This window comes from Myodes glareolus, chromosome 18 (assembly GCF_982192425.1).
Source record: "Myodes glareolus chromosome 18, mMyoGla1.1, whole genome shotgun sequence".
NCBI classification, from domain to species: Eukaryota; Metazoa; Chordata; class Mammalia; order Rodentia; family Cricetidae; genus Myodes; species Myodes glareolus.
The window spans coordinates 44,862,577-44,875,970 of record NC_142043.1 but is presented as its reverse complement, the minus strand read 5'-3'; the positions used below and the strand labels follow the sequence as shown (position 1 = coordinate 44,875,970).

General features: G+C 41.6%; 1 protein-coding gene across 3 annotated transcripts in view; it reads right to left on the bottom strand.

The window, feature by feature from the left end:
* Positions 1 to 13,165, bottom strand: part of Ccdc138 (coiled-coil domain containing 138) — an 83,887-nt gene extending 70,722 nt beyond the window's left edge. Inside the window, exons 1-6 of one of the 3 annotated variants that reach the window (XM_048451760.3) lie at positions 13,028 to 13,165; positions 11,897 to 11,941; positions 11,680 to 11,737; positions 9,117 to 9,237; positions 5,998 to 6,125; positions 2,706 to 2,887 (exon numbers count right to left, since the gene is read on the bottom strand). In XM_048451760.3, the coding sequence (XP_048307717.3) occupies positions 2,706 to 2,887; positions 5,998 to 6,125; positions 9,117 to 9,237; positions 11,680 to 11,737; positions 11,897 to 11,941; positions 13,028 to 13,120 (627 nt within the window). In that variant the 5' untranslated portion in view covers positions 13,121 to 13,165. Of the gene's footprint in view, positions 1 to 2,705; positions 2,888 to 5,997; positions 6,126 to 9,116; positions 9,238 to 11,679; positions 11,738 to 11,896; positions 11,942 to 13,006 lie in introns of all 3 variants that reach the window. The other 2 variants (XM_087898128.1, XM_048451759.3) reach the window with 2 other exon arrangements.
* Between the last annotated feature and the right edge of the window lie 229 nt (positions 13,166 to 13,394).

Genomic DNA, 13,394 nt, shown 5'->3' with positions numbered 1-13,394 from the left:
GGTCCAAGTTTGTGCCCCTGTTCTCTAGCACACTAGCTAAGGCAGGAGGATGGAGAATTGAAGGGTGGCCTAAACTACATAGTGAGTTCAAAGTCAGTCTGGTCTAGCTAGTGAGAGCTCATGTATGTATGTGTGTGTGTGTGTGTGTGTGTGTGTGTATTAATATGGGTACTCATTATTTCTTCTAATAAGCTACATGTAGCAGGGCCCTATATATTTTATTCACTTGTATAGATACACAGCACTAAACATAGGAATGTGTATTAGTAGGCACTACAATAATTGTTGAATTAATGAAATCCCATAATGTAACAAAAATCTCTATGCTTGATGACAATTCTAACACTGCAGAATAAATTTTAAAATCAGATAGAACTGAAGGTTAATGAAACCACATTAACCACACTTGCTTCATTTTGCTGGCTTTTATTGTCTGCTGGTACATCTCTGCTAGTTTACTTTTCTTTTACCCTACTTCCCTAAACACCATTTAGTTTTTGTTTCTTGATACAGGGTTTCTCTGAGTAATAGCCCTGGCTGTCCTGGAATTCGCTTTGTAGATTAGGCTGGCCTCAAATTCACAGAGATTCACCTGCCTCTGCCTCTGCCTCCCGGGTTCTGTAATTAAAAGTCTGTGCAACTACTGCCCGGACACCAAAACACCGTTTTTTAAATCTCATTCTATCAATTAAAGACCTGCGAGACAGCCTGAGTGAGTTTTCACTACTTTATTCACTACAGAGACTGCTGATAGACAACCTAGCAACCCCTCCTCATAAGAACTGCCTTTGTGGGCAGTGGTGGCACATGCCTTTAATTCCAGCACTTGGGAGGCAGAGGCAGGCAGATCTTTGTGAGTTCAAGACCAGCCTGGTCTACAGAGCTAGAGCTAGTTCCAGGACAGTTAGGACTGTAACACAGAGAAACCCTGTCTCAAAAAAACAAAACAGAGAGAGAGAGAGAGAACTGCCTTTGTACTTTCTTTTTGAGGTGGGTCCCACTCTAGTCCTGACTGGCCTGAACATCACTCTGTAGACCAGGCTGGTCCTGAACTCACAGAGATCCACCTGGCTCTGCCTCCCAGGGGCTGAACCCAAGGTATGTACCACTACACCCAGCCTTTGTGCTACAATGCCATTCTCACTGCTCTCCTTCCTAAATTCTACCTCCGGTCAGGGCCAGACTTAGTCTTTCCCAAAACTTTTTGGGTGATTAGGCTAAAAAAAAAAAGTTTATTCTTTTCTCTTTTCTTGAAATGAGGCTTATCTGTGTAGCTGTCTGTGCTAGAACCCACTCTGTAGACCAAGGTAGCCTTGAACTCACAAAAATCCATCTGCCTCTGCCTCCCGAGAGCAGAGATTAAAGGCTTGCTTCACTACTGCTCAGCAGAATCTTATTCTTAAATGTCATGGTAATCACAGTTTCAATTATTTGACAAGATGCGATAGTTATTTAAAGTCACTTAGCTAGATAAAATGTTTTAACTATTTCATGGTTATGTATGATTGCTTTCTCTCAAGAGTCACCCAAACTACTCTAGATAAACCCCTGCTTCCTTCTCCTTCAAGACACAGGATAAACACACACATAGGCTGTGGAATATTATTTTTTTTAAATATTTATTTATTTATTATGTATACACAATTCTGTCTGTGTGTATGCCTGAAGGCCAGAAGAGGGCACCAGATCTCATTATAGATGGTTGTGAGCCACCATGTGGTTGCTGGGAATTGAACTCAGGTCCTTTGGAAGAGCAGGCAATGCTCTTAACCACTGAGCCATCTCTCCAGCCCCCGTGTGGAATATTATTTTAAGGTGTGCTACATTTGTTTATGCTGTGGAACATTTGCTTAATGAAGTAAACATACATTGCTTTTGTTTATGCTGCATTACATTTAACTCTGTGAAGCTGTGATTCTTTATGTAAAACACACGGTGGTCTAATAAAGAGCTGAACAGCCAATAGCAAGGCAGGAGAAAGGATAGGCAGGGCTGGCAGGCAGAGAGGATAAATAGGAGGAGAAGCAAGGACGAGGAGGACATCAGCCAGCCATGGATTAAGAGTAGAAGACAGAGGTAGTAGGGATAATTTAAGAAAAATGGACAAGAAACAAGTCAAACTAAGGACAGTTGTTTATTAGTAAGTATATATAAGTCTCTCTCTCTCTCTCTCTCTCTCTCTCTCTCTCTCTCTCTCTCTCTCTCTGTGTGTGTGTGTGTGTGTGTGTGTGTGTGTGTATTTATTTGGGAGTTGGTTGGAATGCCCCTGAAAGAGTAAACACACCCACCCCCACACACCCTTTAGATAGAAGCCCCATAGATAACATGATTGCCTATGTTTAGAGTTGAATTTTGACAAGAGACTTCTTACACTTAAGTACTTATAGCAATGAATTTATAATGTCTTCAAATTACACATTTTATATCAGCACTTTTTGTTTTCTATCTTAAGGGTGGGCTGGGCTGAAAACAAACACAAGACAACGTAAAATCTAAAGACACACCTCCCGGTAAACTACCGCTGCTTTAAATTTTCTCTCAGTCACTACGTTTCCCATCCAACAGTCCTATAAATTAAGCCTGTCCCTTCTGACCTGCCGTGACCTGTGTATGTATAACTCAAATCAAATCCTTATACTGAGGTTTTGCAAATAGTCTTAGAACACAAACAACTCTGAATTCCCAATTCAGCATCTGGTTTTTACCTGAAGCTTCATATGGATATGAAATAATTCATCATATATTTGATTTATTTGATGCGGAAGTAAACTCTGCTTCTTTGACACTTTGGATTTTGGATAAATGACATGTTTCGGAGGAGAGTCAACGGAATCGCTGCAACGTTCAGTCGGAATTCTTGATGAGGTTATGTTAGTCGGCAGGGCATCTGCAAAAGTTTCAAATTTTCTCAGAGAAATCGTCTGAGATAGCTGCTTTAAGTAAAGCTTACAGAATTGTTTAAAAGTCTGGAAAGAATGATATGGCAAAATGATAAAATATCAGATTTGGATTTGTACTTTGTGCGATATTCCTGGTGAACCTGAGATTGTTTCGGACTTACCTGTAATGCGGATGAAAACACTCACGCACTAAGTAGCCCAGGCCAAGACAAGGAGTGCCACCTCGCAAACTCCTAATCACGTTTCCTTCTGTGTCCGAAACCAAATTAGCCAACTCAGGTATCATGCCAACCATCGCCTTTACTTTTCAATTTCCTCTACCTACATTCTCAAAGACCCTGATTCGCCTATTTTAGACTTTATATGCTTGTAGTTAACAAATTTTTATAATTTCTTCCTTTAAGTACTTACATGTTCCCTGAAATCTATCCATGCTGCCTTCAGAACGGTGGGCTTACACGTCTTTACTACCTTATCCTATTTTATAACTACATGGCAACATTCCCCCAGACAGGCATCTGAGGCGCTCTGGTTCTACAGTCTTTTAACAGCCATGCGCCTGGCTCTGCCAGCTGTTCAGTCATTTCTCTGTGGCATATATACAACTAATGGCTTTTAGGATCTGTCTGCAGTTCAACTTTACTAATGATGAAAAATTGTTTTCCAAAGTGATTAAACAGTCTCAACAGATGGGTAAGTTTTACTGCTTCCTATCCCTACTAACACTATAGATACCAGAATGTTCTTTCTGCTAATAGAGTATAAAATGTTTTCTTGCAAAAAATAAACCCTTAGGGTTGGAGAGATAGCTCAGCTAAAAGCACTTGTTGCTCTTTCAGAGGATCCAGGTTTGGATGGTTATAAACCACAACCATCCATGACTCCAGGTTCAGGGGATCCAATGCCCTCTTCTGACCTCCACAGGCACCAAGCACACACACGGTGCACATGCATACATACATATATACATACATAGATATAAAACATTCTCACACAGAAATTTTTAAAAAGGAAAAATTAAACCCTTATATATACTGTTTGTGAAAAATACAAACTAGTTCACCCTCTAAGGATATCAGCTTATGCCTCTCAAAAGGCTGAAAATATATCTACCATATGATAGTCATATCACTTCTGGTAAAGTACTCTAAGTCAATGTACCACACTGATATAACCAACCTAATTATCATTCAATAAAAAATAAAGAAAACGTGATACACCACACAAGGTGTACACACTCTCACGTGCGTGTACGCACACACACAAAATCTTATTCAGCTATAAAAAAACAAAATTATTTCATTTGTAGAAAAATGGTGGATATTATACTAAGTGAATTGAGTCAGTCTCAAAGACAAATATGGTATGTTTTCCCCTGTTTACAATAATAGGTTTTACATATATGCATAAACTCGGGGCTGAAAGAATGGCTGAACGGTTGAGGGTTCTTGGTGCATTTTCAGAGAGCCAGAATTTGGTTCCCCTCACCCACGTAGTACCCTGCTCACAACCACTTTTAACTTCAACGCTGACACACTCTTCTGGCTTCTGGTGGCACCTGCACACACGTTTACACGTGCACATGTGCACATGTGCGCACACACACACACACACACACACACACACACACACACTCTCTCTCTCTCTCGCCTTAAAAAAAAAGACACAAAAGCCAGGCAAGGTGGCAGGCTTCTTAATCCCAACACTTGGGAGGTAGAGGCAAGCAAATCTCTGTGAGTTCAAGGCCAGCCTGGTCTACAAACATTTCAGGACAGCCAGGGCTACATAAAGATGCCTTCTCTCAAAGTAAACAAACCAAATAAACATATAAAGTCATATATGCATATATGAAGGTAGGAGCATAGCCTTCCAGAGGCAAAGGGGACTAACAGGAAGTGAGAGGGGTGAATGTGGGGAGAATAAGCTCTAAGGACATTCCATAGCTGTAGGAAAGTATTCCTGTGAAATAGAATATATGCCAATAAAACTAACACATAATAAATGGAACTCAGTGGCCTTAGGACAAGTTTTAAAAGTCTTTCATTATACTTCCTCATCTTGGACAGAGCATGAAACAGACAAAATAAAAATACTAATTTATACTCAGGAGCTAGAGGCAGTAACTTCGTTAAGTTTGAGGCCAGCCTAGTCTACACAGCCAGGAGTACACAGAGAGACCCTATCTCAAAACAACAACAACAAAAACTAATTGTTTTCCAGGCAGGTGGCATAATACCCATGCCTGGGATAGACACTGACCAAGGCAAAGGCATCACAAGTTCAAGATCAGCCTGAGCTTCAGGGTAAGAACATAACTGAAAAACAAAGCAATGAAATGAATTAAAAAGCAAAACAAAAGTTTCATTACTGAGATAAGCAAATGTGTGAAAAAAAAACATCTAGGTATCAAACTAACCAATCCCTAGCCTGGGCATTCCTTATATTTGTTGTCAACTTTCAAGTACATTCAACTTTTAAATATAAATTTCTCTTACATTTTCAGTAAGAAAATTGGCCACCTAATGGGAAACATAAGTCCAGGCTTAATGAAGCTACAACCTCTTCAAACGCTGAGACCAGTGTAACAAAGGGGATGAAGGAGGGCAAGGAAGATGAAAGGAATGTGGGAACCACGTGCCCGGTGCTTCAACAGAGCCACAGTGCACTCCCAAGCCTGCAGCCAAAAGGGAACAGATGCCACTGTTGGTGTCCACTGCCCTTGATCCTGAAGAAACTGTGGGAGACATTCGGGTAGACAGAGAAACACTGCTCCTGAGTAGCAGGGAAGCCAGCCGTGGCGATCTACAGAACTTTCTCAAAGCATCAGGGCTGCTAGAATCCTCGGAAGTCCTTTCCACAAGGAAACATGAAAAGGAACTAAAGATATCATAAAGGCTCAGTTAATCATGAACTTATTTAGATAGGTTTTGAAAATGGAAGAACACAACCAGAAAATGGTATGTTTATTTCTCTTCTCCTTTAATACTAAGCACAGCAAGCATCTTACGGTTTATAAAATTTCAGAACACATGACTGCTATGAGGTAAGCATGACCGACTCTATGTGACAAATTCCCACTTACGAGCATCTCCCTTACCTTTTTCTATTTCTTTGAAGGACTGCTTTGTTATTTCGGAGGCGCCATCTCTGTGATCATCTTCAAATGATTCTTTTTCTGTTTCCCACTTCTTTAAATTATGAAAGGAATCCGGCTCGTCACCTAGGCTTTAACAACACACACATCAGAGACCCGGAGTTCGCCACAACTGACAGGAGAGTTCACACACACGAGGAAATGGAGAAATCATTGTTAAATGTAACAAAGATGCATGTAAAACGCACAGACTAGGTCAAAAGTTCTGGAGCCCACTGCAACTGTCTTCCAGTCTTCTCTGCACATTAAACAGACCTACTTTAAAACAATTTAAAAGCTGTAGAATGCTCTGCGGCTGCCAAACTCTTCTGAAACCCAGCAATGCAGATACCCCAGGCATTGTTATCTAGTTTCGCTAAGAGGATTGACAGTTAATGTAGAAACCAGAATCAGAACCTCATGTTCTGAGGTTACCTCGGGGCAGGATGGCTCCCAAGGAACATAATGTAAGTTGCAAACACATTTGATCACTTTTCTGATAGTACATTAAAACACATTAAGAAGAGGCGAGACTTTCACGTTATTTTCAGTTATCAGGGTACATATAAAATGTCATCCCACCGAAGAATGAACATAGGACACAAAGGTTGTTTAGGTGTATAAAGCACCCCTCCAGGCCCCAGTGTTGGTACCCAGAACCCCTGGGTGACTGATTTAGAACTGCGCCAATTTCATTAACAGGTTACCCACTAACTATCCCATCTTACCAAATGTTCAGCTCTGCTCTGCTACACCTTCTACCATGACTGCATCACCACAATCCTAGAAACCAGGAGCCAAAATAACTAACAAAAGGATTTTACATTATTTTGACCATCCTACATCTTTGAAATTTCTGGGTATATTTTGTATTCATAGCCTATCTCTTTCCAGAGAAGCCCCTTTTCAAGTACTAAATAGCTATTTGTGACCTTTATCTACTTCTGGACTAGATTATGATTGAGGACTGGAAAATAAAAAAGGTCAATGGTATCAAACTCTTCAGAAGTTAAAACCTTCAGATTGTAATTTGGAATTATGCCTAGATTTATAAAAACAGCAGCAGTGGGAGAAGGTAGAGAGGTTTAAGTGGGGAGTAGGAGCAGAGGAACAGGGAAAGGAGCAGGGTCAACCAGAACTAAAGATGCATGAAAAAAAAAACATAAGGGAAGCTAATACTTGATAAGTCAATTAAAAAATAGAATGGTCTGGGACTAGAGAGATGGCTCGGCTGCTCAGAGCACTCATTACTCTTGCAGAGAACCAAAGTTCAGTTTCCAGCACCCACATGGTGTGGCTCACAATCACCCATAAATCCAGTTCCAGGAAACCTAACACCTTCTGACCTCTATGGGCACCAGGCACACGTGTGGTACACATACATAAAATGCAGGAAAAATACTCGCACACATAAAACAAATCAAAAAGGTGGGCATGATGGTTTAGCCCTAGCAAACTAAAGGAGCAGGAGGATCTCTATAGTCTACAGCGCCAGTTCCTGGATAGCCAGAGCCACACAGTGAGACCCTGTCACACACACACACACACAACAAGTAGGGATTGTAGACATGGCTCACTGCTTAAGAGCACTGACTGCTCTTGCAGAGGATTCGGCTTCACTCCCTGCACTGACATGGCAGCTCACAGCCATTTGTAACTCCAGTATCAGGGGATACGATGCCCTCTTCTGATAATCTCAGACAATGCACACATGTTTTGCAGAGATACAGAACTAAACAGTTCAGTGGTTCTCAAACTTCCTAACTCTGCAACACTTTAATATAGTTCCTTACGTTGTGGCAACTCTGAACTATAAAATTATTTTAATTGCTACTTCATAATTGTAATTTTGCTAATGTTATGAATCATATTGTAAATATCTGTGCTTTCTGATGGGCTTAGGTGACCCCTGTGACCCCCTCACAATGGTCATGACCCACACGTTGAGAACTACTGGCTATGCAGTTAAGAGCACTTGTTGCTCTTGCAGAAGACGTTTAATTTCCAGTACCCACATGGTTCCATAACCCTAGCTCCAGGGGATCCAACAAGCACACACATAGTACACAAACACTCATGCACGCAAAACAGTCACATGCATAGAGTAAAATAAAGACATCTTTTAAAAAATTTAATGCAGTTGGGTGGTGGCAGTGCACACCTTTAATCCAGCACTCAGGAGGCAGAGGCAAGTGGATCTGTGAGTTCAAGGCTAGCCTGGTTTACAAGAGCTAGTTCCAGGACAGGCTCCAAAGCTACAGAGAAACCCTGTCTCTAAATAAATAAATAAATAAATAAATAAATAAATAAATAAATAAAATTAAAGAGAGGCTGAAGAGACGGCACAACAGTTAAGAACACTTGAGCACTTGTTGCTCTTGCAGAGGACCTGGGTTCAGCTCCCAGATCTGTATGGGGGCTCACAACATCTGTTGACCTCCTGGGGAACCAGATATGCGTACAGTACACATATTTACGTGCAGGCAAAACAGTCATACACATAAAATAAAATGAGTAAGTCTTTTAAAAAATTTTTAATTACTTAATAACTCAGAGCAGGAGGGATGGCTCAGTGAACAAAGGCACTTGCTGCCAACGCTGACAACCTGAGTTTATCCCCGAGACCCAAACAGTAGAAGGACAGAACTAACTCCTATAAACTGTGTTCTGTCCTCGACACATGAGCACACCATCCCCCACTCAGACACTCAATAAATGAATAAATGTAATAAAGATTAAATAGGGATGGAGCAATGGCTTAGTGGCCAGGAGAAGTGGCTGCTCTTCCAGAGGATCTGGACTCGGTTCCTGGACCACATAGTGATTCACAACTGTCTGTAACTCATTTCAGGAGGTGAGATACCCTCTCCTGGCCTCCTTGGGGAGTTAGGCTCACAAGTTGTGCATGGGCCACATACACATAAAATATTAAATTAGGCTCTTCAACTACTCATCAGGATGAAGACTGCTTTTACTTCCATCCAAGAAAACACACACACACACATACACACACACATCTCTTTTCTACCACCTTTCTTGAGTTGCTAAGAGGACAGTAACAGTATCAATTCTGAATTCCTTACCAGTTCACATTTAAGTGTTTGAAGGAACTGCAAAAAGGTGTTGTGGGATGCTTCCTTTCATCAGAGTAACATCTTACTGAGGAACCAACTTTATCTCCAGAGCAGTAGGTATCCAGATCGTCTGTCAATTAAAAAAAAAAAAAAATTACACAGTGACATCAGATACTAATGTCTGACCTCATAACAGTAAGACTCCAAAATCACTGATTTATCTGTCTCTCTAATGAGTTTAGAGAATACACACTAGATTTCATATTGATATCGTGCCTGACTACACAATACTTTTACATACGTTCTTATTTGTCCCAGGCAATGACTCTACTGATATTGTGCCTTACTGACTATACAATGCTTTTCCATCCTTCCTTGATCCAGGTGGTGGTTCTGTAAAGTAAGAACAGGTGTCTTTAAGTCTGCACAAGTTAAGACCCCAAAGAGCAGAGAGCTGATGGAAACCAGGTGTGTTACCTGGAAATCAGAATGCAGCCTTCTTACCTCCTAATATGGTCCTCAAGCATTTGGTTTTTTAACAACGGTAAGCCTATGTCTAAATCCAGTGAAAAGGAAAACGCTTCAGATAAAAACAAAATAAATTACTGTCTTAGTTAGTTAGGGTTTCTATTGCTGTGAAGAGACACCATGACCATAGCAACGCTTATAAAGAAAAAACACTTTCTTTATAACTTTAAACTGGCTTGCAGTTTCAGAGGTTTAGTCCTCTATCTTCATAGCAGGTCATGAGTATGCAGGTAGACATGCGTGCTGGAGAGGTAGCTCAGAGTTCTACACCTGGATCCACAGGCAGCGGGAAGAGACAACAAGCCACTATTTCTGGCTTGGGCTTCTGAGATCTCAAAGTCCACTTCCTAGTGACACACTTCCTCCAACAAGGCCACATCTCCTCCACCCTCATGGAGCTTTCCTGACTCTTATAGTGTTTCTATCAGAGAGGCATGTTTGGGGGTGTGGCATCCTAGCTTTCCTCACATAACACAGAAACATCCCAGAGTGTAGAAGAGAGACAACAATTCTGTTACAAGAAGATTCTCAAGAGGAAAAAAAAAAAAGGTTTTCAAATGCTACTTATAAATTATAGACCACAAAGTAAAAGCTACACAGACTCTGGCAGGAGAAGCTGAAAGCTGCTAGTGTCCCTTCCAGTCTCCCGAAAGTCTGCCGTGAACTCAAGACGACAAAGAAGCAGCACAAGAGACTACCACATAACCTTCTCATTTCTAGTCCAAGTCAATCTTTTTTAAAAAGCCTTCCAGTCGGGGGCTGGAGAGATGGCTCAGTGGTTAAGAGCATTGCTTGCTCTTCCAAAGGTCCTGAGTTCAATTCCCGGCAACCACATGGTGGCTCACAACCATCTGTAATGAGGTCTGGTGCCCTCTTCTGGCCTGAAGGCATACACGCAAACAGAATATTGTATACATAATAAGTAAATAAATTAATTAATTAATTAAAAAAAAAAAGCCTTCCAGTCTCTCCGCACTGGCTCTCTGTTAGCAAGTGGAAATAATCCCTTTCTTCTAATACATTCCTAAGGTTCTGGGTATGTTGTCAGTCCTTTTTGATTATTACTTCAGCAGTCAACTTGAACTGCTATTTTTTTATTAATGATCTCATTCTGTCTGCAGACCGAACTTTGATATTCCAGAAACATTAACCGTTCTTCCTCTCACGTCACACGCACTTTTCTGAAAGTGCCTGTACTGGAATCCAAGCCAAAAGGGTTTTTCACTGAGAGTGGTTTGTTTGTTTGTTTGTTTGTTTTAACTTACTACCAAACAGGTTTTATCCTAGGGAGCAGTCTGCCACCTACCATTATATAACATACTTTGGAAATCAGATCTAGGCCGGCAGACTTACATAAATCAGATCAATATAGCTCTCCAGTCCACTAGTTAGTCCTCAGACCTAGCTCCCACACATGGATGAAATTAAAGACACTATTGATGCTGTAATTACCAAAGTTTACTATTATGTTTAACTAATAAATATAGCACTGAAGAATTAACAAATGGTTAATATTAATAGATTAAGGGTTAATATTTATTACTGTAAAAAAAGTTTTAGCTTATCAAAAAAAATTACAACTCCCAGGATAATTGTTTTCTAATTCCATTCATTTTATAAATTTTCCCTTTAGTTTCTATCCTAGTAACCTTTCCTGCCTAAAAAGAGCAACTAGTGTTCCTCACCCAATGCCCAATGCTCAATTTCTAACATTGTCGGAAGCAAACATATCTGCTGGGGACATTGATTAGTGATCAAGCACTCGCTCAGCATTGATCAAGAGTCTGCTTTTGATTCTCAGCACCTCGGCAGTAAGAAAAGGAAAGTGCACATATTATAAATTAAACACACACCAAAAACCCTCATTAAATTTGATTTTTAAAGGTATCTCACACATTCGTCCCTAAATTCACAAGTATTATTAGAAGATTGCCAAATTGAAATTTTTTAAATAAAAAATAAGCAACACTAACCCTACATCTAAACATTATAAAAATCTCTCAAATGTGTTAAAAGACTCAAACAAAATATTCTATTGGCTTACCTGTAGAGGTTAGAATTCTTCTTTTATATTTAGTCTGATCAAACTTGGAAAACTCATGCTAGAGGGAAAAAGAAAATGCACTTAAACACTAAGAAATATTCCCTTAAGATATTTTTCTATCAATTACATGTTAATTACAGAGGTTAGCATGGAAAAGCCTAGGGGCCCAACCTAAGCAACATTAGCATCACTAATTAGACAAGCAAACATCATATACCTGTTGATTCATCAGAGTGGCCCACACACCATTCATGTCATAGTCCTGCCAAAAAATACAAAACCAGAATGAAATCAAACCAGGATCCATCAGACAAACTCAAACTGGGAGACATTCTATACACAACAGTCTTCGACCTTGTCAAAGCATTAATGATGTAAGAAACTAAGTGTGGGCATCTATTGTAGATCAAGGGCAACAGAGACAACCAAATGTCATGTTCAGACCCAGGTGGTATCTGCACCCAGAAAAACTTTCTACAAAAGGTCATAATTGAGGTACTTAGTGAAATCTGAGTATGAACTATAGGTTATCCTGTATTATTGTAGCAATACTAAATTTCCTGGAAAATAGCAATGAGGCTTTAAGATTTTGAGAACGTGCTTCACAGGAAAACCAAAGTATGTGTTGCAACTGATTTAATGTTATGTGAGGACAGAATGAATTTGTGACACGGACGTGGGAAACACTGAGATATACTGATTATTTCTCAAGAAGGGATTTTGGAAAAACAGCAAACGTGGAAAGGTCCTCGGGAATGCCTGCGACCTTCCTCAACTTCTGGAGAACAGGGTGAATGATGTTCCCACACCTCAGATGTTTTTCTGAAGACAACATTGTTGAGCTTCCTAAAACCTTGAATCTGCTAGGCTGTGAAGCGGGCTTCTCAGCTGAACTGTAAACACCCACCTCTGTTATCAAAGGAGGTGTGATAATAAAAATAAGCCTCGCGGAAACTGCAGGGCTGCAAATGGTTTCCCGCTTCAGTTCTTCCAGCTTTCATCGGAGATGGGATCTAGCCAACCTCTCACATAATACTACAAATTGCCAGAGTGGAGGGACAAGCAGCAAAAGTAGCAAGACTCCCCTGGTGAACGGCGCATTCAAGGGAGGCTACACGAATGCATACTGCCACAACTTCTGTTTGCAATGAGCTTTCCCGAAAGAACTTCTAGGCCGGCTGCACTCGGGACCCGGCCAGCAGGACCGAGGCCACGCCCCGTGCATCGCGGCGTTTCCCCGAGGGAGGACGCTCTCCCGCGAGCCGCTCAGAGGAAGGCGACCGGGGCCCTCCCGTAGCCGCCCGCCTGACCGCCCCGCGGAGCTCACCGCGGCCTCCACTCCCCTCACCTCCACGGTGCAGTTCCCCGCCAGGCCGTAGCGGCTTTTGAGACGCTCCACTACCATGTCCTGCCCGGGTGGCTTGACCACCCTGCGCTCCATGGTGGGTCGCTGACTACGGTCGCCCGGGGAACCGCGCTCAGAGGCGCGTCGGGGCGGGCAGTACGTCACGACGCCCGGCCCCGCCCCCGGGGACGCTGGAAGCCAGTGGGAAGAGGGGTGCGAGGAGGACGCACTGCAAGCCAGTTCCTTTGTCCCTTCCAGATTCTAGTCCTTCGGTTCCAAGTCTCCACACTCACGACCCCCCGACCCCCAGCCCCGCTCCGCTCAGCAAATGAAGTCTTCCAGCGCGAGCGCAGACCCGACCCTCAGGAGG